A 24,803-nucleotide genomic window follows, 5' to 3' on the forward strand; every position below is an offset into this window, starting at 1 on the left:
TCAGTGCCATCTTAAATCCAGAAAATATAACTTAAAGATGTGAAAACCTCCAAAAGAAGCTCATATTCAGTTATTGTCACAGGAAAAAATAATAGAAACACTAGGATCATCACACCATCACTGCAGTCTCGAGCATTTCAGAGTTTCTCTACACAGTTCCACTTCTCTACTCAGTCTGCTTTTCTGAATGACACCATCACCTTTTGCTTCTGCCTCTCTCACTGAGAATCTTCTTCCTTCCTCTGCATCTGTGTCACCTGCAGGTGCTGGGAGTTGAGCGCTGGGAACATCAAATGGATCTACCAGGTTCCCATCTTGACAGCGATTGGGGTAAGAGTGCTACATTTGTTGCTGCCTATAAATGCAGCTTGAAAATTCACAAGGATACACTTTTGTAAAAAGGGGCAGTCCTCTATAATTTCACTTCAGGCTTTTGAATTTCTTGCTTGTAACCTGAAAGGTTTGAAGTTTCCTTCCATGAACACAAACAACTTGTTGCTGAGCACGATGAAGCATCGGTGGCTCATTCTATATGACTGTCTTCTGAAATGCAGAGTTTTCTCTCATAACCTCTGAATTTCTAATATTTGGTTATTTAAAGTTATTAAACGCGAGTTATGATTTTATGCTTTGGATGCTGTTACTACAAGATGAAATTCTCCAATTAAAGCCAATAAAATTAGCAGTTTTGTAACATAAGAGAAATAATATTATAAATAAATCTATAAATCTCTGTTCCCTATTCACGTTAAGATCTTGCTGGTAACCAGTTCAGCAGCAGTGTGCACTCAGTATCCTTTACAGATCAGAAATAAATAAAGATTTGATTGAAAGTTTGGCAGGGAGCAATCTAAAAATACAAACTGCAAGCAGCGTTTTATTCTCTCTCGAGGCTTCAGTGTGCCGGAGTATGAAAAACAGTAAATAGAGTGATATTGCAATACTTTAAGTTGAGTTTTATCGACCACTGAAGTGCTTTCATGAGCCAGTTTCACCCATTCACACATGAATAATATCAAACACACCGTTCTGGCACATGAAGAACTCAACCTGTGACCTTCTGATTGGTGGATCCACCGCGTGTCCTTCATTCTAACACCTTCTCTGTGCTTCATATTTAACAATCATGCAGCTCTGACTTGTGACTCTGACTGTTTATGTTGTGGTTTCGCACTTGCACTTAACTTTTAGTGGTGCGTGTTTGTTATTGGACAGACGGAGCGGTGGTGGCTGATGGGAGATATGTTGGATCTGAAACATGTTGAATCTAAGGAATAAATCTGAAGGAGCACACAGGCACGCTCACCAACCACAGCTGGAAAACAGGCTGAAGGTGTACAGCAATCCTCTTTCATTTGGACAATGCTAACTTGTTTTTGCTTACAATTTCCACACTTATTCCCCTCATGTGTCGGGAAGCCAAACACCACCTATGGAATTTAAATAGAGTTCACTCAGAAGGATTTGTTCTTTTACCAGTTGTTCACAGAAAATTGGTCTCAGGCTGGAAAAGCCATTTACTACCTTTATACCATATGAATGCGATGTAGTAAAGTGCATGCAATGTTGTGTGCTGTTTGTGTGGTAGGCAGAGAGAGGGCTTGTCAGACGGGCTAAACAGAACTTAAACAGCTTTATTGTTGCAGCCCGGGAAACAAAATAGAAAATAACAAGGAACGCGACCGAAACAAAAAACTAGAACTTATTTCATAACAGAACAAACTGGGCACAATTGAGGAGGGAGGGGCAACGACATGATAAAGAACAGAGAGAAACTGAGGACTTAAATAGACATGAGATAATCAGGGAAAGCGACACAGCTGAGGACAACAAGGCTCAGGTGAACCGAATCAGTTAACGAGCACGAGGGAAGCAAACTGAACTGAAGAGACTATCACAAAAATAACCCGACTGAGACTAAAACACATGAAATTGACAGAACGATGTAAACAAAGACAAAACTGCCTAACAACAGAAAATATGATGGAAACAGATACTAGACGTGGGGAACATAGAAGAGCCGGAAAAACCTGAGAATAACAGAGAAAATGATGAACACAAAATCAGAATACAAACTTAACCAAAGCAAAGGTTATAACTAAACTGAAAAGTGCAACAAAGTTAAGCGGAAACTATCAAACAGAAAACAGAGTCCCAGAAAACGCTGGAGCCCAGGATCATGACACGTCCTGCTTTTAACCTTTTAATGCCTGAACCATGAAAAAATTACCAAAATATTCACATTTTTGAAAATGTTTACTGAACCTTCTGATCATGAATTAAATATTAAATATTTTTTATGAACTTTAATTTTTATTATATCACTTAAAATGTTTGGTGATCTATTTAGGTTTATTCAGGGGTAAAAAAATATGCACAAGCCTGAAAAACTTACATATCAATTATGATGCAGGAATGAAAGAGTTAAAGGAAGAATTAGGAAAAGATACCAAAGCCTCCTGGGAATTGTACACCAAACAAACAAACAACTCGGTTGACTTAACGATGCAGGCACAAAGACGACAAGTCAAGCAGCTAAACCACAAGGCTAACCAAAACAATGGGGAGCACGAAGAGGCAAAATAACACAAAGGAAGAGCAGCAATTATCCAGATCACGCTGCACACTGAGTTGTTGCAATCCTGTCGTTCTCCTTTGATTAAAGTTGTCACACAATAAGCTCATCGGCACATCGAAACTGGAACAGAAAGCAAATAACTAGGTGTAAAAATGAGCAAAGGGTGACTTGTGCATTTTAAATAATTACTTTAGGCGATGCACCTGTAACAGCGGGTACTACCGATCAAAAAAATGTGACGCATAGTGAGGGTGGCTTCTTTAGTTTTCGTCTGATCAGAGCATTATTCAAACTAAACTGTCTGCTAATATCCAAAACCAACACTCATTTTCAGTCCCTGACTGGTCCACTCTGCATGTCAAAGACCCTGAATCCCAAATTGCCCCCATCACAAATACAGGATTGTTTGTGATAGGTCAGAAACTTTTAAAAATAATCGAGTGAAATTTGTATAAATGAGTGTGTGAATGTGGCCTGCAGTGCAAAAAGCTTTGAGTCCTCAGACTACAAAAAACACCATATCAGGCAGTCTGTTTATCATTTTAGTTACATGCAGAGCTAGTGAGTTTCAGTGAGGCACAGAGAAGAATGAGTCACTGTGTGGGATAAGGTTGAGGACCTTTGTCCACAGACAGTGTGGCTCCGTGATGCAGTGGTTTGCACAATCGCTGAACACTTGAAGGTTTGAGACCAGGAGGAGACATAAATTCCTCTGGGATTGCAACAGGAAGGTCATCCGGCGCAAGAATCTGCTGAATCGAGTATGCAGAACCACGAGCGAAGCTAACCTCTGATGAATGAGGGAGCACCTGGAAGAAGCTTCTTCTTATCTGTGTCCACAGACAGCTCTTTTTTTTGCCCGGTCGGCACCTGTGACCTCACTCTGTGCGTGCTCGGGGCGTTTTTGTGCTCAGCGACTTGTCAGGCTGTCAGTGGTGATTGCCATAGGATCTGTATAGAAAGCAGACTCTGCCAGCACAAAGTTAAAACACTGCCAGTGAGATCAGATGCTTAGTCTACATTTTTCTCACAAATACGTGCCAGGTTACACTTAATGGGCTGCAGCCAGGAGAGACATCCAAGCACCGATGCCTGGCTCGTGTGTGCCATATTTCCTTAAATTGCTGCCAGGTATTTATTAACCTCAACTAGAAGAAAAACAAGGGTTTACTGTAATTAAAGCAGGCGGAATCTGCTCATACAATCAGATTGAGTTAGAAATCCATCATGAAGCGCTGACAGCACTCCATTGTGGTCTGAATCTGTCGGGGTATCCTCACAGCGGGGGCTTGCTGGTGACAAATCTTTCACTTGCTTTTAAAATAGCTCAGCATTAGTTGTACAGCAGCTGAGTATCGATTCATTATACTTACAAGTGGTGGTCCTGAGGGCTGGTGTAAGTCGATGGGTTGGAGGTGGTGAAGTATCCGTGGGCTGGTGGGCTGCTCTCTGTGAAACAAAGAAGAATAGAGTATGTGGGCCGTTTTTGTAATTCCAATATTTATTTATTTATTTATTTATTTTAAATAGAATAATAAATAAAATATCTTCCATCTAATTCTAATTATTAAGCAATTGTTATTGTTATTATCCCAGCAGAGACACATTATATAATTTGGAGTCATTATGATTTATCAGCATGGCAAATTGTTACAGCAGGTAAAAGCCTGGTTAGGCGTAATGAGCCAGTTAAGATAATAATGGTCAGAATGTTAAATTAAATTAGCAACGTGTAAATAGAATATTTTCAGTTTTTGTTGAACATGTAAAAGAAAACGTGTGCTGGGGGGAAAATAAGTAAATCCTTGGATTTAGTAAGTGGTGCCTGGCAGCAATAACCTCAAACAGGTGCACCTGGTAGCTGCAACGCAGCGCAGCGCTCAGCAGGAAGTTTGATTTACTTATTTATTTTCCTCTGAACTGCTTCAGCTCAGCCGTACCCACGAGAGGAAGCAAAACAAACAAACAAAACAACTGGTCTTATTTATAAAATATAAAAAATGCACTACTGAAGGAAATAGGAAAGGATTTTCCGTTCTCTTCCGTGCGGCCATGAAGCATTTCTTCATGGACAGGTCTCCAGAGGTCATACACAAACCTTTCTGACTCTGTGGGTGATCTTAAATCTTTGCTCCTATGCCTCCTACCTGGTGTTTCCTCAGGGCCTCAAGGCCATCCTGGAAGCTTATTATCTAATTTGGGAGGCAGTACAAGACCTCGGTGTATTCCCGTTATCTCAAAGGAAAAGTCAAGGGTGCTAAAAAAAGACTTGAGAGCTGGCTCACTGTGCTTCTGGTCAATAGGTTGAGTCGTCTTTGTCCTCCTTGGTAAGAAATAGCAATTATTCTTCTCTCTCTCCCAAAAGAATTATCTGTAAGAGGAATAGCGTGTCTCATGTGATTACCCTAACAGTGGGTACTGTTTGGATGTAATGGATAGAGGTGAAGGAGTTTAAACTTGTTATTCCACACTGTCTCTATGCTGTAGGTCATTCCAAAAGCAGATTCCTTTGTTTTCTAGTGGATTACAGTGAGCTGGCTCTTGTGAACAAATGTGAAAGTTGTTCCGTCTGACTGAGCGCATCTGTGCCAGCACCCCATAACCAGCCTGTGTAAATGTGCATCTACTGAGCAATTTTAAAAGAAGTCAAAACAAATGGACAGCTACATCTGTTTCCTGAGAGGTTAAATACAAAGCTTAACTAAGGTTTTAGGTGTTCCTTGCATCAATCCCCTTTTGTGTAATTCTGAACTTCTGTAATAGTATCACGGCTAACAAGACAAGCCGTGTGGAGTAAGAGAAGGACCCAAAGATGCAGGCAATGACTTAGATGAGAAGAGTGATCTTTATTGACATGGGGTGAAAATAGGCAAGGCAAGTTTATTTGTATAGCACAATTCAACAACAAGGTGATTCAAAGTGCTTTACAGAGACATTAGAAACAAAAACAAGATTTAAAATTGATTAAAACAAGCAAACAAACAAACTAATTAACAAACAAACAAAACAGTATATAAAATCAAAACAGATAAAATCAGTAGTTAAAATGTTAGTTTTGAAATTTAAGCTTAAAAGTGTGGATTTTGTGTTTTATTCAAATGCAGCTGAGAACAGGTGAGTCTTCAACCTGGATTTAAATAAACTGAGTGTTTCAGCTGATCTGAGGCTTTCTGGGAGTTTGTTCCAGATATAAGGAGCATAAAAGCTGAATGCAGCTTCTCCATGTCTGGTTCTGACTCTGGGAACTGATAAAAGACCGGATCCAGATGACCTGAGGGATCTGGAAGGTTCATACTGGGTCAGGAGGTCACTGATGTATTTTGGTCCTAAACCATTCAGAGCTTTATAGACCAGCATCAGAACTTTAAAGTCTATCCTCTGACGGACAGGCAGCCAGTGTAAAGACCTCAGAGCTGGACTGATGTGGTCCACTTTTTTGGTCTTAGTGAGGACTCGAGCAGAAGAGTTCTGAATATAAGTTCTGAAATACAGAGTGACACAGAGGTGGTGAGGACAGGAACTGAGAAATAACCAAACTGGGAGGAACTAACTAAAGAAACCTGAAAGCATGACTCGCGGGATGATGTTCAGGATAATGCTAGGGTGAGACAGAATAACACAGGGAGGTAACACAGACGGACCAGTGACGAGTACAAGAGAACAAACACTATAAATACACATAGGGAAATGAGGAAACTGCACACAGGAGGGAGACGTGGCTGAAGCTAATCGACATGACGAGACAGGGAGGATGCAAACTGAATACACTGACATAAGACACGGACCTTCACAATAAGACAGGAAACTCAACACACATGCAAAGGCACAGATGCAGAGACCTGACTAACCTAGAACAGAGGGAACACACAGGCAGGGATGACACAGAAACAGAGGGAGCACAGAGTAACACGAGGGGCAAGGGGACCAAAACACAGACAGCAATAATGCAACAAATAAATAATAAACTACTCAACACACTGGGCCACAGACCCACGACTGTGACAAATAGTTTCTATATTTGGACATCAAAGTAACACAATCCCCTTTTCATTATTTTAACATGTGGTGGGTTATGATTGTGATGTAAGGCTATGAAAAGCTCAAAACACTGCAGTGAGAAAGTTTTCTGGGGTTACATGTAAGGCCAGCGTGCAGCGAGCTAGTTTACACTGTACACTAAAGACCTTACTAGGGGCTAAAATGCTAAATTAAAATAAAGGGGGGAAATATTTTGGTCACTGATAAATGAATAAATCACTGGATGAGAACAGCCCCACATTTGTTACATGCTCATCCTACAATCCAGTGAAATCAGGTTGTGTTTGTTCCTTTAAATACTCGTGCGTGAAACTGACTGCTGTACAGACTGTTTGTTCGGATGAAGAACAGGTGTTCTTGGTATCCTCTGGTTCCTCGTGTCCTTTAAAATGCTGTAGAGAGAAAAAGCAACGTTGGGTCGTTTTTCTAACCGATGCACTGATGAGAACGGGCTGACCATCCCTCAAATTTAGATCACCGAATAGGAAACTTCTTACAACGATGATACCGCTGATGTACAAATAATAGATTCCACAGGAGATAAAACTATGCGGCACATGCGCACGTAGGTGTGTGTGTGCATGAATTTCTCAGGGCATAAGAATCTCAGGCAGATACATCTGAGCACAATTAACCCCAAGAGAAAATGACCTCAGGACGGTTTTAATGAACTCTCCGTGTTTCTAAAAAGAAAAACCTGCATAGATAATCAGAGCTGTGATATTTTTATAAAGGCACTGAGAAGGCCAAGGTCTACAAATCATTAAAAAGGCTCCAACTTTCCCCGTCTCACACTGGTAATGATGTAGTGCTCCATGTTTCACATAAACTACATGTGCAGGTAATACACGCACCCTGTATTCAATATTTAGTAGTAAATACTTGGAATTACTTTTGGATTTGTCACGGTCCTGGGTCTCCTGACCCAGCGTTTTTAGTTCTTTGTGATTTTTGTATTATTGTACTTGTGTGTGATTTATTCTATGGCTTCTAGTTTTGATCCCTTGCCCTTCATGTCTCTCTGTGTCCCCTCTGTTCTGTGTAATTGTGTCTTTGCATGTTTGAGTTTCTTGTTTTCTGTCACTCTGCATTGTGCATTATGTTCTCATGGTTGGTCTTTTGTTACTCTCTCTAGTCTAGTCTCTTGTGTTCCCAGCTGAGTATTTCCCTGTGTATTTTGGTTCTTAGACCTCTGCCTTATGGTTTATGTCTCTGTATTTCTTAGTTGCTGTCTCCACTGTGTCAAGTTCGCGTCTCTGTGTGATACTTCCTGTTTTACTTTGATGGTCCGTGTCTCATGTGAATGCGTCCTGCTTTGCTTGTCTCGTCAGTCCTGATTTCTCCCAGCTGTGCCCTCCTTCTGTGTCTCATTCCCCTCGTTACTTCCCAGTGTATTTAAACCCTGTGTTTCTCTGAGTCAGTGTCGCGTCGTCCCTCATGCTGTGTGGATCTACCTGTGTCTCTCTGTGAGTTTTCTAAGTTCCCAGTTTAGATTAGTTTGTATGTTTTTTCCCTGCCAGCAAATAAAGCTGAGTTTTGAGTTCACCTCCCTGAGTCTGTGAGTCCTGCATTTTGGGTCCAACTCCTGCCTGCCGCACAGCGATTCATGACAGGATTATAGTTCTCCAATAGAAAACTGAATATCAATTTCGTGGAATATCACTCCTCTGGACTGAGGGCTTTTTAATATCAAACTTGCTTTAACATCACAATTTATGCAGTGTTTTTCTGTGAGTGGCACTTATGCAAAACCTCTGAATTAATGAACAAGCTACTTAAAACTGCACGTTTGTTCAAAGACATCTTCCGAGTTGTGTCTGTCTGTGCGTGCTGTGAGTTTACACCAGGCTCCCACTGGTAAAATCACCTACAGACTCTAATCAGAGGCAGCGTTGTTTCATCAGGACAAATTCACTGCTGGTTATAGAAAATTACTGAATGAAGACTTAATGTGTGTACATTTGTTGGACCAACTTTTCTTTCCCTAATTCTTTGTGGCACAGATTCAGCAAAGTGCTGGAAACATTCCTCAGAATATTCAGGTCCATCTTGACACGACAGGCCACCTGCAGCCTGAATGGCTGATACAGAGCAGGATAAATCTACGCTTTCACGTTCTGACACTGCCTTCTGAATGACACAGCAGGAACAGAAACTCATCAGACCTGGAAGTGTTTGTTCAATCTTCTGTTGTCCACTTAGGGTGATCCACATGAACTGTAGCTTCAGTTTCCTGTTCTCAGCTGACACCTGGTGTGGTCTGCTGCTGCAGACCATCTGCTTCAAGGTTCAGAGATGCTCTTCTGCAAACTGGTTGTAATGATTGGTTTTTTTTTTTTGTTTTTTTTTTGAATCACTGTTGCCAGCTTCCATGTGATTGGATGTTTGTGTTAGCAGTTGGCTGCACAGGTGTACCTAATGAAATGTCCATTGTGTGTTTACAGAGTTGAGGCCATGTTGTTATATTAAGTGATTAATGGTAAAAGTCTGATTTTTACTAACAGCTCAGCCAACAATGTTTGGTACTTTGGGGATTTTGAGTATTGTCTGTCTGTCTGCACACAGATTTGATTATTATAGTACCTGCTGGTTATGTCAGTGGAAACTATAGTTACAAAATTTTACAGATCTGTGCTTGTTCGACACTGGGTTACTTTTGAACACTACGACTGCATAACAAAATGGTCTCTAATTTCAACTATGCTTTTTCTCTGGTTACAACAAAAACGTTTAATTTCTTAATTCCTCTGTTTAATGAGCTGCTAAACACAAACGTTCATATCTGAACTGGCAGAACAGAAAATGAGTCTAGTGTCTGCAGGACTACTGTGCTGTTAAAATGCAGCCTCATATTTACACAGCTTGCAATGATACAGTCAGCTAATTATTTACTGAAAATGTTGGACACATAATTGATATACAACATTATTTTTTATGGTTTTTGGTAAGTTTATAAGTAAACGAGTATGCTTACAGACACACACAGGCAGTTTATAGTAGATTGCATACAGTTGGTGTAAAAAGGACACCCAGCACAAAGAGAAGAGACATCTCATCTCAGTGTTTTTCATTGCTTATAGTGCACAGATGATAGCATTCATAGTTAGCACAGTCAATAATCAGTATTTCTGGAAATGTCTGTGAAGGTTTTCAGTCATCCAGCTCATCGTAGTCAAAGGAGCTTGCAAAGAAAAGCGTCTGGACTTCTTTAAGTTGCTTGAAGACGTTTCACCTCTCATCCGAGAAGCTTCTTCAGTTCTAAGGTCAAATGGGGGGGGGGAGTCCCAGATTTAAACCTAGTGGGAGTTTCCCCCCACAGAGGGACAAAAGGACCCCCTGATGATCCTCTAATCGCCTGAGCCAAGGTGTGAAACTGGGTGTGGGTCCCAATCAACCAGAGTTTCGGGTGAGCTCATTGTGAAACCTGGCCCCACCTTATCATGCGAATTCCTGAGATCAGATGGCCCAGGATGTGAGTGGGCGTTAAGGCGTCTGGGAAGGATCTCAAAACTGGATTATAGATGGCAGAGAATTGGTGTCGTAAACCCCCGCCTCTGTTCAAAGATGGTCGCTCACAGTGGACATAGATGGCTTCTTTCACTCTTTCAAACCATCTGTCCTCTCTGTCCAAAATGTGAACATTGGCATCCTCGAAAGAGTGACCTTTGACCTTAAGATGCAGATGGACAGCTGAGTCTTGTCCTGTGGAGGTGGCTCTTCTAATCCAGTTTTGAGTTCCCTCCACCTTCTCGGATGAAAGGTGAAACGTCTTCAAGTAACTTAAAGAAGTCCAGACGCTTTTCTTTGCAAGCTCCTTTGACTGTTTCTGGAAATGTGATAATATGGCTGTTTGTTGTTTTAGAGCTGAAATTCATCACATGGTCTCATTTTCTGGGTTAAACCTTGGCACATGTTCAACAATTACAATTAGCACAGTCACATTTGTATCAGTTTGTCTGTGTAATGTGTTTATGATACTAAAAAGGAAATATGCAGAAGATAAAGAGTGAACACAAACACTGTAAAATGTATGAACTCACAGGAGGTGTGGGTTTAAGTAAAGTGCTTTGGCTCACTGTTTAATGTCTGGATTATGTCTACGTGTGCAGCGATGCTGGTCTCAAAGTGTTTTATATGAATTCTGAAGCTTATTCAGGCTCATTCAGGTGGTGCATAGTGTCAGACTGAAAGTATTACTAAGTCATTGGTGGCATAAAACATAAGCCTCAATTTGCATGTTTTAAATTACTTTGCTCAAGTCTCATTAAAGTCTCATAGAGGAAATGACAAAAGTTCCAAAGGAGAAGTTAGTAAGCCTCTAAAGGTATTTTGCTATGATTAATAGACCTGCTTCCACACCGTACCTTATGATATACAAAATCAAGTTCTGTAACAAGTGTACAGGTGAACAAGGATTATTAGAAACACACTCGTGCAGTGTACCGAAAGACAGCGAATCAAATCGTGATTCTGGCTGACGTTCTGCACGTCCAGCCCACACGGCCGTCAAGTCTTTGTGTCCTGATCAGAATTAATCACCACTGTAAAAGGTTTCATTTATTTTATGTATATGATACAGTTTCAGCATGTCAAAATATGAAGAGTCTTTGCTTTTCTTCTGTTCCAGCTCAACTTTATTTTGTTTGTGAACATCGTGCGAGTTCTGGCCACTAAAATACGAGAGACGAACGCAGGGCGATACGACACCAGGAAACAGTACAGGTTTGAAATGACTTTTTCTGTAACGCCACTCATTCATCCTGTGCTCAGGGTTGCAGTTTGCTCTAAATGCCTCTGTATGTCACTACTCGTGAATGCTGATGTGCTGATAACTCACCGTTTCACTCCCCAGATGCATCAGTCAGGTGCTGTGTCAGGCTTCTGTCTTGTTTCTTAAGGACATAAGGTTCAGATACTGTCAGTTTGCTTTAGATTGTTATTACTTTAGGCCTGCCACTTTTTCATTTGTCCTCCATTTGTCCAGTTTTCTCATTTCTTTTAAGGAAACTGCACACCATGGTGAGATATGGATATAACGGAGTTCTCAGTTACTAGCTCTTTGGAAATCACTTAATTGGTCAAAGATATAATTTTACGGCTGTCAAACTGTGTTATCTTTTGTATTTCTCATGGAATCAGCTAAAGAAATGCAAACAATTTATGCATCTTTGCAACAGGCTGCTAGTGACAAAGAGCCTAAATGTACAATTTACAAGTGGCTCCAAGTTGCCTGCTGTGTGTCGACACAACACTGGTCCACTGGTTCATCCCCAGAGTTAGAAATATATTAGAAAATGGTCAGATACAAGGGCTGGACTACTCTAGTGTAAGACTACAGTGTGTATGACATGAAATTAAATGGGAAAAAAATGCCTTTTTTCTTTTTTGATAGCCTTCTGATTGCAGCTCTTAGGACGTGAGGATGAAAGCTTTGAAAATTTTGCAGACAGACAATATTTACTGATTTGCAGTGTTAGGTCTCTACGGAACTAGATTCTCTTATAATGATGTGAATCTGAGCACAACTCTTAACCCCAGCTCAACAGAGCAACAAGTGAAGGATCCACTGATGCAGCATCAAATATTTACTGAGTTTAATTCTCAGTGTGCCAAAATATTACAGACTCCCACAGACCAAAGATGAGCACATTAGTTTATGATGATTGGCCACAGGTATGAGACAGATGGGTTGTATAGAGCGCTCTGTGAATGAATGAATATGATGCTTTATCTACATTAGGGGAAATGCATTGTTCAGTATCTTTCTAACAGACTCGAGGCTGAAGTAAGGGTGGTTCAGACCACAAACCTTCTATTTAGAAGAAGTTCTAGTCTATGCTTTGACCCACAGCTGATCAACTTATAGAATCTTTTCTACTGACGGCTGTAAAAAAAAGTTCTAAATATCTTTGCTGGCAAGCTCAATTCTTTCAGATCAAAATTCAAGTCTTTATCATCTGAGTTTTCTCTGATCTCCTGGACATAGTTTCTCATCTGTCTCTTCTCTAACTAAAATGAATCCTGACAAATTTCATATAAAAGTTCTGCCTGTCACTTTCCCCCCCATGCTGCTCTCAGTTAGCGATCTGTCTCTTTTATCCAGGTGCATTAAATGATTGCTTCAAGACAGCTAGTGTCCTCCCTCTCACAGATACGGCTGTTTTACATAATTACAGTGCATGTTCAAACTTCCCTTCATTTCTGAAATTCTTGAGGAAACCATTTCTCATCAGGCTCGCCAGCCAGTTGACAAGAATATCTGACAAGTTCCAGTTTGGTTTCCATCAAGACCAGAGCAGTAGTGAAAATGAATAATGACATTTTTATACGGTTATACATGCAGCTGTGCTTTTCTGTTTAGACCTAATAACTTCAAAAATCTCCCTTACCTCAGTGAATATTTCATTAGTATTACCCTGAATTTCCTGCCTCTCAGTCCCGTAAAAAGTTTGACTAAAGACGTCAAACTGGTCTCTCCTTGACAATATCAAGTCATCTGCTAAAATCTTTGAATTTTGAACCTCACATCCTTAAGCTCATCTGGTTTTATTTCTTTCATCTAAAAAAACTGCAAAAAAACCCCCCAAAAAAACTTCTGTTAACCAAAAACATTTAGATTTAGTTCTCACTTTAATGCGCTATCATCTCGATTATTTTAATAGTGGGTTCGCAGAATTATGTACAAAGTCTATGAAATGAGGTGAACTCACAGAAATTCACACCATGTGATGTAAATAAAGACAAAAATCAACAAGCTTATTGATGCTGTTACGTCCCCACATGAAAGCTAGGCGAAGAGGGTGGGGGACAGTAACAGTTGGATCCGGGTTGAAATGAAAAGAACACCAGGCAGAGGTAGTTAACACAAAATATCTTTATTATAATCAATTAACTCAATCACATAAATAGTAACAACAGAAGGACACAGCACCGCTGCTTTAATGGTAGATCAGACAGGTCAACCCAAAGAGATGGCGACCACTTAAACAAAGAAAACAACTATAAGGCTCCAACAGAAAAAGACAGCAATGCTGCTATTAACAATAACCAGGCAGGCCACACAAAATAATGGAGGCCACCGTCCCTTAAGGAAAACCACTGCTCAGTTAAGAACTACTCAAAGAGCCACACACGGTGGGGCTGGTCACACACAGCAGGCCTTTTCCACACCTAGACCAGCCTCACACACTGGCCAGCACAGAGGAACTCCACCAAAAGCCTCTCCCACAGCCACACTGCTCTTCTCCAGCTTATATCACCTCTGAGGGTAATTGGTGGTAAACGAGGGCAGATGAGCAGCAGGTGTGTCCTAAAAGGAGAAGGCAGGGGCAGAGAGAGACAGGGGAGGGGCAATAAAGAAGGAGGAGGAGAGGACAACACCACGCCCACACACTCCCACAGCCTCACAGGAAGTAACAGATGCTGTTGTGAAGACAGCTGGAGCTGTTTGGTTCAAATTAATTTTTTATAAAGCGACGAGGAAATGTGGAGAAAAGTGACAGAAATTGTAAGATTTCTGTGCAAAATATGTAACAGTAACTTGATTCTAGCCATCAGCTGTACTCCTCATCCTGGTAGCTGTCAGGGGGATTCCAACACTCGTGTTTAACAAAGTTTGACCACTTTTCTCCAACACGGTCAATCCATTAGCAGCTGGGTAAGGGCTAGACTTGGTGTTCCTAACCTTACTGTTCCTCTGATAACCACCAATGCTCAGCTTCAACCACTAGCAAACAGCTAAACAAACACAAGCTCACTTAGCTTGATAAGCGTGGGTCTGCAATAACGCGGCAACCGCTTACCAGAAAAAACTATTCTTGCAATGAAGATATAATTACAGTGCAATAAAAATTGATCCCGAAACCATAAAAACGTGGGGACTGCCTTGGCTGCTGATCTTCATGGAAAAGAAGGCGATAGTGCTTAATGTGGGGCCAGGGGCTGTTATAGATGGGGTTGGGGTACTCCCGTGTCCACAAAGGGATTGGTCTGTCTCAGGCTCAGATGAGTAAACACACTAACATAAGCACTATATGCCCAACGCAAGCCCCCACCTTAACCTTTAGCAAAGATGTGATACTGGAATATAATTATTCGGGTTGTGAGAACTGAAGTGTCTCCACAAAATTACACACACACACACACACACACACACACACACACACACACACACACACACACACACACTCTTCCACATTTGCAATTATCACCATTTCCCCCCCTGCTGGTGCTGGCGTCAATGTGTCAGATAAAAACCGTATAATTACAGTGTATTATCTGACAGGAGCGTAGCTCTGAATGCCGCTGGCGAGGTCGTTCTGTGTAGATGAACAGACGATTTGTCAGAAAAGATGATAATGATCCAGTAAACTGGAAGCTGAATACACGTCATACACATTTGTTTTATTTGAGTTTTTAAAACTTTTAAACTGAACAATGCAAACATGAGAACACAAATCAACATTAAAACAACTCACTTACATCCTGTGGTCAAGTGTTTTTCCTCCATTCAGAGTTTCTTATCTAGTTTATCTAGATCTGAGTCATTATTATAGTTATAGTCTACTTTTTAATGTTTAGTCTCCTAGTTTAGTATTTCCGCTGTTTGCTAGTTTAGTCTCCTAGTTTAGTATTTCCGCTGTTTGCTAGTTTAATCATATTTCTCAGTTCTCAGTAATTTGATTCCCTTTCATGTCCACTCTGTCTCTGTGTAGCGTCCCACCTTTTTGAAGTCAGTTTTGTCTTTGTGTTGTTGTTTCCCTTTCTGTGTGTTGAGTTTAAAATTTCACCGTGTCTCCTTCCTCCTCTGTCAGATCCTTGTATTTAGTCTATTCATGTGTTTGTTTGTTATCTTTCCATTTAGTTATTGCCTATCCTGTTCCCTTTGTCTCTTCCACGGGTTTTGTCTTGTCTTGTGAAGTCAGCCATGTCTCTGTTTGTTTACCTTTTTGTCTTAGTGAAGTTTGTGTGTTTTTGTCTCAGTGTTTATTTTGATTTTGTTTTGCTTCCCCTGTCTCGTTACTCCTGATTTGTCTCTGCTGTGTCTCCAGCTGTCTCCACTTGTCCTAATCACCTTCCCATATTGTCTCATTCTCCCTTTGTCCCTTGTTGGAACCTGAAGTTATTGAAGTTCCCTTCGTGTTTCTCAGTGTTTTCCGGCCTCAGTATTTTTGCCACTTTAGGTTCCAGTCAGTTTATGTTTGTAGTTTTCCTTTTGTATTTTATGTTTTCCTTATCATTGTATCCCAGTCACCAAAAAGGTAAAAAAACAAAACAAAAAAACCTGCAGAAAAAAATTAAAATCACTTCTAATGTTGTGAAAGAAAACACAAGCAAAACACAATCTAAAATGTACCACTTCTTGAGTTTTGACAAAAAACAAACTAATCAAAAAGTCAATTACTCTCAACTGAAGAAATGTTTTCCTTACTTTCTGTGCTATAAAGCAATCAAATTACCCTTCCATCTTCCGGTTTCCATTTTCTCTCGTCCTCCTCACCTTTATCTTTGTTTCATTCTCGCTATTTTCTCTAAGTTTCCCCGTTTCTTCCCTTTTCCCATTAATTTTCCCTTTTTAATCCTTTTGGTAGATTTCTTTCAATTAGCTTATTTCTCGGAATCAGACCATTTACACACTCAGACAAAATCACTGAGATAAAAAAAAAAAGCTAATGGACCAGAAGGAGTTCATCTTTCAGCAGGAAAAATTGTTTACACCTTATTTTTCCAGCTCCAAAAAAAGAGGAGATGAGAACCCACACGGCCAAAATCGAAGAATCAAGTAAAAAACTGATTTGATTCTTAGATTTTGACACAAACACGTCCATTAAACTTTGTCTTAGTCATCTTTCTGCTAATCTGTTCCAGCAGTTACGAAAATGGAAATGTAAAAGGGATCTGATGAGAGATTCACATACTGAGATCAACAGTAACATTATAACTAATTAGAACCAAGCTGTGCACTGGTTTCCTCTGCTTTAAATTAAGTGAGCTAATTTTTCCATGCCTCCCTCTGCTTGTCCAGGACAGCGAGGTATTCCCAATCCAACTGAGAGATATAATCTCTCCAGCAGGTCCTGGATCCATCACGACGCCTCCTCTCAGTAGAAAGTGCCTGAAACACGTCATGTAGGAGGGGTCCAGGAGGAATTCAAGTCAGATGCCCAGACCGCCTCAAATGGCTCATTTCAGTGTGGAGGAGCAGCAACGCTCACTCCAAAGTTTAGTCGAGGCACCCTTCAGAGGAAGCCCTTTTCCAGTGCTTGTATCCGCGATGTGATTCTCATGACCGCAGTTGAGAACAGGAACAGAGTCTATATCGACCAGTAAATTAACACCTTTGCGTTCAGGCTCAGCGCTCTCGTCACAGCAACATAATCTGTGGAAAATCAAGGTTTTTTTTCTTTATTTCCACACTCTGCTGTGGCAGTATCACTAAAGACTGGCTCAGCAGACCAGAAACATGATCTGATCATCAGTTGTTTAGGTTGGTACAACTCTGATGTAACTGATGGCTCTGAAAGGCACTTTACATCAGTCAGTGAACACATACCACAGCCAGGGTCGTATGTGCCCCCATGGTAATGCACAGTCCCTTCAGTTATTCATACAGACGAGATCTGAGGAACTGACAAGGCGAGTGAAACAGTTCCATCTGTCTGTATCTGTGTTAGTGCAGTCTAACTGTAGATTATAAGGTTGAATAAATACGTTTGGTGACCATAATTGCAGAACTTCAAAGGATGGCTATGAGGCTGCACGTGGAATTAATCAGTTTATTTGACTGGAACAAACCATGCCAAATATGTGCTGATGAATTTTGAGCAAAAGCCTGCAGTGTCTTCCTGTGAATGCTGTGGGTGGACTAATGAGATGAAACATGAAAAAAAAAAATCTGTTTCATTTTTTTTCTCTAAGGTCACAAAGTTGTTGCTAAAAAAACATTAAACTGGCTGCAGATGATGTCTTTGATCACGCCAAATCTTCCTTTTTACCTCCATGAATGAAGGTTCATTCTTTGTTTTCACATGTCCGGTGCATCGATGTTTTCATGCAGAATATTGTGAGATTTGTTTTTCATTTGATTTAAATGCATACGCATGTTTAGCCTTGTGCCTTAGTCAAATTAAAGTTTTGATTTCAATTTATGCAGCGAAATTGGAAATTTAAGAAACACTGACAAGTTGATTTTTAAAGGGTAATTTTAAAACATTCACAGTAAAACCTTCTTCAGAGACGGAGCATCAGTATTCATTCAGCTCTTTAGTAATTACATTTGGTCCAACCATTTCTATTCTTTGGTCACATTAAAGGAAACGACTGTCTGCTGTTATGATGCATGCACACGAAGTGCAAAGCAAACGTTCACCGTGTAAGTCATGTGAAAACAGTCGTTGGAGTGCTTTTGAACTCTGGCTTTTAACAGCCAATGTTATCCTGAAAACACAACCTTATGCTTGGAATTAAGAAACAGGAACATATTTTAAAAACCACCTCTAAGCCCCATTAATTACAGGATAATATGGGAACACCCACTTTCGTTCTGCAGGGATGTTAGCTGCTCTTAGCTTGCTAGCTTTTGCTTTTTGTTTTGTTGTTGTTTTTTCGTACAGGAAATTCAAAATGATGTGCATGTGACAACTTCGACTACTGCATAATATTTCTGTCACAGATGAAAAGCGAAGTTATAACTGCGATCCTGGCATGAGCCACACCAACACACTACAGCACATTAGGAGAAATCCTCAAAGCTCAAGGATTTCTCCTGTATTTCCAGCCTTTTATGCATCTTGTCAGAAAGTTTTAAATTCATCGCATGATCTAATTTACTGTGACGTTCAAACTGCTCCTCTGGTGCAGACTGTAGCAATCTTTTGCTGGAGTTGTTGTGCCCATTTCCCCCCGGGGGTGTACAAGGGACAACAGAAATTTAATAGGCTGCAAACTTGCTCCTCACTTTCCAGGATGAGTCATTACATGAAGTTCTCATCTGAGCTTAAAGGCAGTTTAGACATTTCAGTGTGTTTTTCAGGCCAAAGGCAGTACAATCCAAAACAAGTCAGATGGTCTCATAAATTAAAAGCATGGAACTGATCCCTGAGCAGTATATTCCTTGGAGGTCTGTACTGTTTAATGAGCGTGTGCACTGGCACTACATTTGTGTGTGCACATGTGTTTCAGCTTGCTGGCATAAGTCAACTTTAACACAGTATTTGTTTTGATGTTCATTTACTTTATTAAATGCTTGAGAGTGAAACTGTGCACACTTCAGTGCCGTTGTTGATGAGCTGATGATGGACTGCAGTTAGCCGTCTGCAGTGACTGGAACGTGTATTTGTTCATATTGCTAAGACTATGAGGTACTTCCCGCTTTTATAAAGCATTCATAAAGCTGTCAGTTTGATTTCTAGTCAGTGAGCTCAAAAACAACAGGTCAAATACATGCCCACCAGGAAATAGTCCCAACAGAACAGAAGTAATTTTATCTGATGCATTCAAACATCTGTCACTTTTTGATTTAGACGAACGGTAACTAACGGGATTCTCACTGAAGCCAGAAGTGGAGACTGAAGCTTGTTATATGCTCTGGGAAACGGAGTCCCAGAGTTTGCTTAAAATCATTTATTTTGCACGTTCTCCCAAGACTGAGCCTAAATGATAAACTGAAAAAGTATACTTTAGTTCTGCAGTCTAGTTACCTTGCTTAATTAACATTCCCCGAGCAACAAGTTTGAAAACCTGTCCTGTACTTTTGTATTCGAGCCAGGAGAATTAGCTTGTGTGAAGAATAGATGCTTGGCAATTAAAAAAAAAAAAAAAATCACTGCCAATTCTGCATCCAGAGAAAGTATTAACCTGGCAAACATCAAACTAATTTGCCGCTAGTTAAGCCGTACACTGTAACGATGGCTGCTTTCAGTCACTTCGATATGAAAACTAGAACCTCTGTCTTGTGTGTGTCCTCGCAGGAAACTGGCAAAGTCCACTCTTGTGCTCGTGCTGGTGTTCGGCATCCACTACATCATCTTCGTTGGGATGCCTCATACATATCAGGGACCAAGCTGGGAAATCCGAATGTACTGTGAGCTGTTTTTCAACTCATTTCAGGTACTTTCTGTGTTACACAACATGTTATGAGCGCTTCGCATCCGCTTCTTCCTGTGAAAAATGCACCGAGCAGCAAACACACCTGCACCAGGTCATTTTGCTCAGACTTTTGGCGATCCATGAAGGGAATGCAATTTTGGTGCACAGAGCAAATGCATTTTTCCTGGTCGCTTGGACTTGCTTAGCATTGGACCTGCTCCATAATATTTTGGCCACTTTAACTAAAAAACAAAAACATTTTGTTTTCCTAACTTTTGCACTTTTCTTTTGTTTGTGGAAACTTTCAGCCGGTCAGTCCAAGCATTATTTGGCAAGTTAATGAGAGACTATTTAAAACTGTGCAGTTGCCGACAGCTAGAGGGGGCCTACAATGAACATCGTTTATTCACACTGGTACACACAAGCTCTTTATATCTATTCCAAGGTCACAGGCATCTGTTCCATCTGCTGCCTAAATAAACACGTGTAAAACCACAATTGCACAGCGAGTAGTGAAAGCATCAAGCAAGCGACTTTACTCATGAGCTTATCCAGTTTGGCAGCTTTTAATAATGATTCCACTCTTTCCAAGCCAAATCAGCAGGTGTCTTAAGTACTGACACATTTCAAACGACTCGCCACAAATCCATAGAAACCAATCAATTAACAGTAACACCAGTGCTCCTGCATTTTTAATTACAGTACTGTTAGACGTGTCTCGGCAGTAACGATGTGAGTGACAGGGATTGTAGAGATTTTACAGTGCTCCCTGAACCAAGAGGCTTGTACGGCCACAGCGGCTCTAAAGATTTAGCATTTAGAAAAGCCTTTAATTACTGCTGTCGCACTGTAGTAGCATTTAAAAGCAGATCATTATAGATTTTTCTCCGGCCAAATAAAAATAAGCACTGTTACACACACAGAAGAGTAGATTTCTTTAAGCTTGCTGACACGCCAAAGAATATTCAAAAGGGAATTCATCTTATTTGCCTCTGCTAGTGTAAATAAAGTGTAATCGAACTGCCGTGTTCATGTCTTGGATGTAATCTGAGTAACAATAACTTACTGAGCATCTTCTAGATCAGGGGTGCCCGATCCCAACTGTCCTGGTTGTTGTGTCCTTGGGCAAGACACTTTACCCTACTTGCCTACTGGTGTTGGCCAGAGGGGCCGATGGCGCAATATGGCAGCCTCGCTTCTGTCAGTCTGCCCCAGGACAGCTGTGGCTACAACTGTAGCTGCCTCCACCAGTGTGTGGATGTGAGAGTGAATGAATAGTGGTATTGTAAAGCGCTTTGGGTGCCTTGAAAAGCGCTATATAAATGCAATCCATTCTGTTATAAGTACGTGCTTCTTTCTTCTTTTGATATTGGATAAATGTCTCTGATTCTCTGAATCCTTTTTTTTTTTTTTTTTAAATCAAGTAATTATCTTCTCTGCTATTTTTGAAATGCAGGACCTGAATCTCATCATTGTAGAATATATATCTCTTTACTCTTTGGTAACATTTTTATGAACAAAGACTGTGAAATAGGTAACCTTGGATACTGATTTTAGGGGCAATGATTGTGTAAAGAGATTAAATGAGTAATTTTTCATATTAAGAGGATTTGCTACAGTATGAGCCACAAGGGAATATTTCTTAAATGAGACGTTGTCAACCTGACAGAAACAATGCTGAGCTGCTGGTTTTCTTATAGAACAGATCCAAGCTGCCAAAATCAGAATTAGAGACGCTGGTGTCTGTACATTATTAACGTTTCTGTTTTTCAACAGCTTGGCAGAGTATATTCTTCTTCAGTTACTGTCATGATGAAATGTTTAGTAAAATCAGAAACTAAAAATCTCTCCAGAGAACTTTGGTTTGTTTTGGCTTTTCAGAGATTTACTACCAAGATGTCTCTCACTAGTTGTGCATCGCAACGTGCACACAAACACACACATGAGCATGCAGACACAGATGGTCTGTAGACACCTTCATAATTCATAACTGCGTTAAAAACTTTCTGGTTCAGTGAACACAAGAACAGAAGGAGCCAGAGACACACTTTCTTTATTTTAATTAGACACTACAATAAGAAAAATCTTCTACATCCTCGATAAAATTGAAGCCATAATTTTGAGCTGAAATATATAAAATCAAATGTCTGTTTATTCAAGTGCTTGGTGTGGTGTGCTTGGTGTAAACTGGATCTATCCCAATTACTCAAGTACATTTAATGTGACCAGATTCCTGTCATGGCGGAGTATGCCAGGGACGTTTATTAATGCACCCAAAAGCAGACGCTGGAGCGAGGGACTGCATTTTTAAACCAAAAGCGAGGCTTTATTAAGGCTGGTAAACATGTAGGAGCGACAACTAAACAGAAACCTAAACTGGGAAAAACTAAAAAACTGTGACAAGACTGTAGAATGAAACGACTACGATGCGACGTAGAAGGAAAACAGACGACCTGACAATGAACAACGGAAGACAGGGGACTTAAATACACACAGGAGGTGATCAGGAAACAGCTGACTAGAATTAGCACAATGACGTCACAGGGGAAGTCAAACTAAACACAGTGACACACAACACTCTTTCAAAATAAACCAGGAAACACTGAGAAAATAACAATAATCAAAGAATAAAACTAAAACATGCAAAACACTGGGTCGCAGTCACTGTCGTGACAATTTCATTAAATTAAACAATTTACACTTTAGGTATCCCATAAAATTACGTGGAAAACTTTAATTTTTTAAATGTATTTAAAGCAAAGTGATATTAACTGGTTACCTGCAGCATCACTATCATCTTAATAGCCATTCTTTGTATTGCATGTAGATCAAAGTGGTAAAGAATGTGATGATCGCACTAAATGTCTGAAACGGTTCATAACTTGTATTTCAATTTTTCTTTTCAGGGCTTCTTTGTGTCAATTATCTATTGCTACTGCAATGGAGAGGTGAGTAGGCAGTGATTTATTCACACTTGATAGAAGTGCTTTGATAGTATAACTAGAGAGCATGGCTGCTGTGCCTGTCAACATGTTGTTGATGCTTCAGATATACTCAGTTTTTACTACGTCATTGTATAATTACATGGGAACTCAGTACTAATGGGTCTGACTTGAAGTTTTTATTTCGATCACAACAACACAGCTGCAGAGTTGTGTGTCTGCGTCTTTCACAACACACTGTTGTGTCCACACACAGAGTGTCAGGTTTTTGTACGCCTGTCTAAGTCCTCAAAGCTGCCTTTGTTGTAGTTCCTCCCACAGCTGGTGTTGGGATCACTTTTTGCCGTGATGACACACTAAGAGACACGCAAACAGACTGACAACATGAAAACAATTCCAGCCGCGCTGATGCAGCTGCTGATATCTCCTACAAAGGGTTTAATTACTCCGGTGGTACATGTAATCTGTGGTCAGGCTGATGAAGCGTGTTTTTCTCCCTTCATCTCTGCTGCCATATTATCTGACTCTTTATTATCTCATTCTGCACGGAGAGTGCTGAGCGCTGAATTAAAGTTTCCATTTCTGACACTCTGATCTTTACACAAAACTTCTCTCTTTTTTTTTATGCTGTCGTTCACTTTCCCTTCGTGATCCTCATTATCCTGCGGAGCTCTCCTTTTTATTCTCCGGAGCCTTTCAGAGTCACCGAAAACCAAACAACGCCAAATTAAACTGAAGGTTTTTGTATTCTGTTGAATAAAAGCGCCATAAAGCAATTTGTTATTTTGTTATTAACACTGAGCCAAATGACTCATGTAAGGTAAAAGGGTCTCAGCCAACACTTGGAATTAACACCCTACTCTGCTGCTCCGTGGAGCTTTAAGCTGCTCCTAATGCTCTGTTTTAGTCATTCAGCCCACGCGCTGCGTGCACAGTTGAATTTTTTTCATCCACTTGCATATAGGAAAGTGTAGGCTGCCGTGTCCAGCAAACAATCTCAAATGTTTGATACCATAAAACAGTAAATTCACATGTAGGAAGGCAGAGATCTGCATACACGCTCTGGTCATCAGATTTATAAACTCACGTGTACGCCGGGTCCTCTTTTTGAAGTTTTAAGTCATCATGAAATTTTATACATGTGCTCGGGCTTCATTTCCACTACGATTCTCAGCCATGCCCGGGTGCAGACACTCGCCTGTTTCATCACTTCTGTATTTGGTGCATAGCATTCGTACTACAACTTATTAGACATGGCGATTAGGAATGCATCAAGGAAGAAGTTTATTTTCCTCGTAATTAGGATTGGAGAATTTGTTTTGTTTGTTATAGGGCAAACCCCCCCCAAAAACAAAGCGAGTCAGTTTTGTTTTGTATGTAATTGATGCACAATTATTATTATTTTCATTGACATGGCTAAAGTGCGTGTGTAGCATTCATTAAACCTTATTCAGGAGCATTGTTCATGTATTCAAAGGCTTAAAGCTCATTACTGCATGCACATAAATGTCATGATGAAATATTGTCATATTTAGAATCAACATATATCATTCCCTGTATACTGATATCACTTTGATCTTTAGATGGTCTATTGGCCTTGAAGGAAAGGTCAAGGGTCAAATATGACACGACATTTTAAAACTTCTTACAGTGCTTTTTATATGTTGACAATACACACCACACGTGTCTACACCCTCACAAAGTTTTATCAGAATTTGTTCAAATGTTATCATTACAGACAGAAAACATGTCTGCCAGTGCTCGCAAAAACATAACTTCCTTATCAGAGATAAAAATAATGTTGTCTTTTCAGGCTTTGCTTTCTTTACAAAGTGTGTCCCTGTGCCAACTGTGCGAGGGTCACACAGTTTTACTGGACATCAATCCTTTCAAAATACCTTCATGAGTGGGAAAAGTCGGTTTCTGTGTTTGCAAATGGTGTATATAGGAGGAAGTGACACAATTAAATGATTAAATTAGCTGCTTGTTCAGGTTAGGGTTGCACAGATTATCCCAGCTGGCGCTGAGCGAGATGCCTCTTGCCTCCTCAACAGTTTGCCTGACGGTCACAGAGAGGCAGCTTGCCACATTGACACTCACACCTGCACCTTATTTGCAATCACCAGTTAAACTAAAGAGCATGTCTTTGCAGGACTACC

The 24,803-nt window shown here is 40.3% G+C and overlaps 1 protein-coding gene across 1 annotated transcript in view; it reads left to right on the plus strand.

The window, feature by feature from the left end:
• Window positions 1–24,803, plus strand: part of pth2ra (parathyroid hormone 2 receptor a) — a 63,848-nt gene that overhangs the window by 36,673 nt on the left and 2,372 nt on the right. Inside the window, exons 9-12 of the mRNA XM_080902665.1 lie at window positions 264–330; window positions 11,244–11,338; window positions 19,585–19,723; window positions 22,609–22,650. Coding sequence (XP_080758791.1) covers window positions 264–330; window positions 11,244–11,338; window positions 19,585–19,723; window positions 22,609–22,650 — 343 coding nt within the window. The remainder of the gene's footprint in view (window positions 1–263; window positions 331–11,243; window positions 11,339–19,584; window positions 19,724–22,608; window positions 22,651–24,803) is intronic.

This window comes from Rhamphochromis sp. 'chilingali' (assembly GCF_963969265.1).
Source record: "Rhamphochromis sp. 'chilingali' genome assembly, chromosome: 14".
NCBI classification, from domain to species: domain Eukaryota; kingdom Metazoa; phylum Chordata; class Actinopteri; order Cichliformes; family Cichlidae; genus Rhamphochromis; species Rhamphochromis sp. 'chilingali'.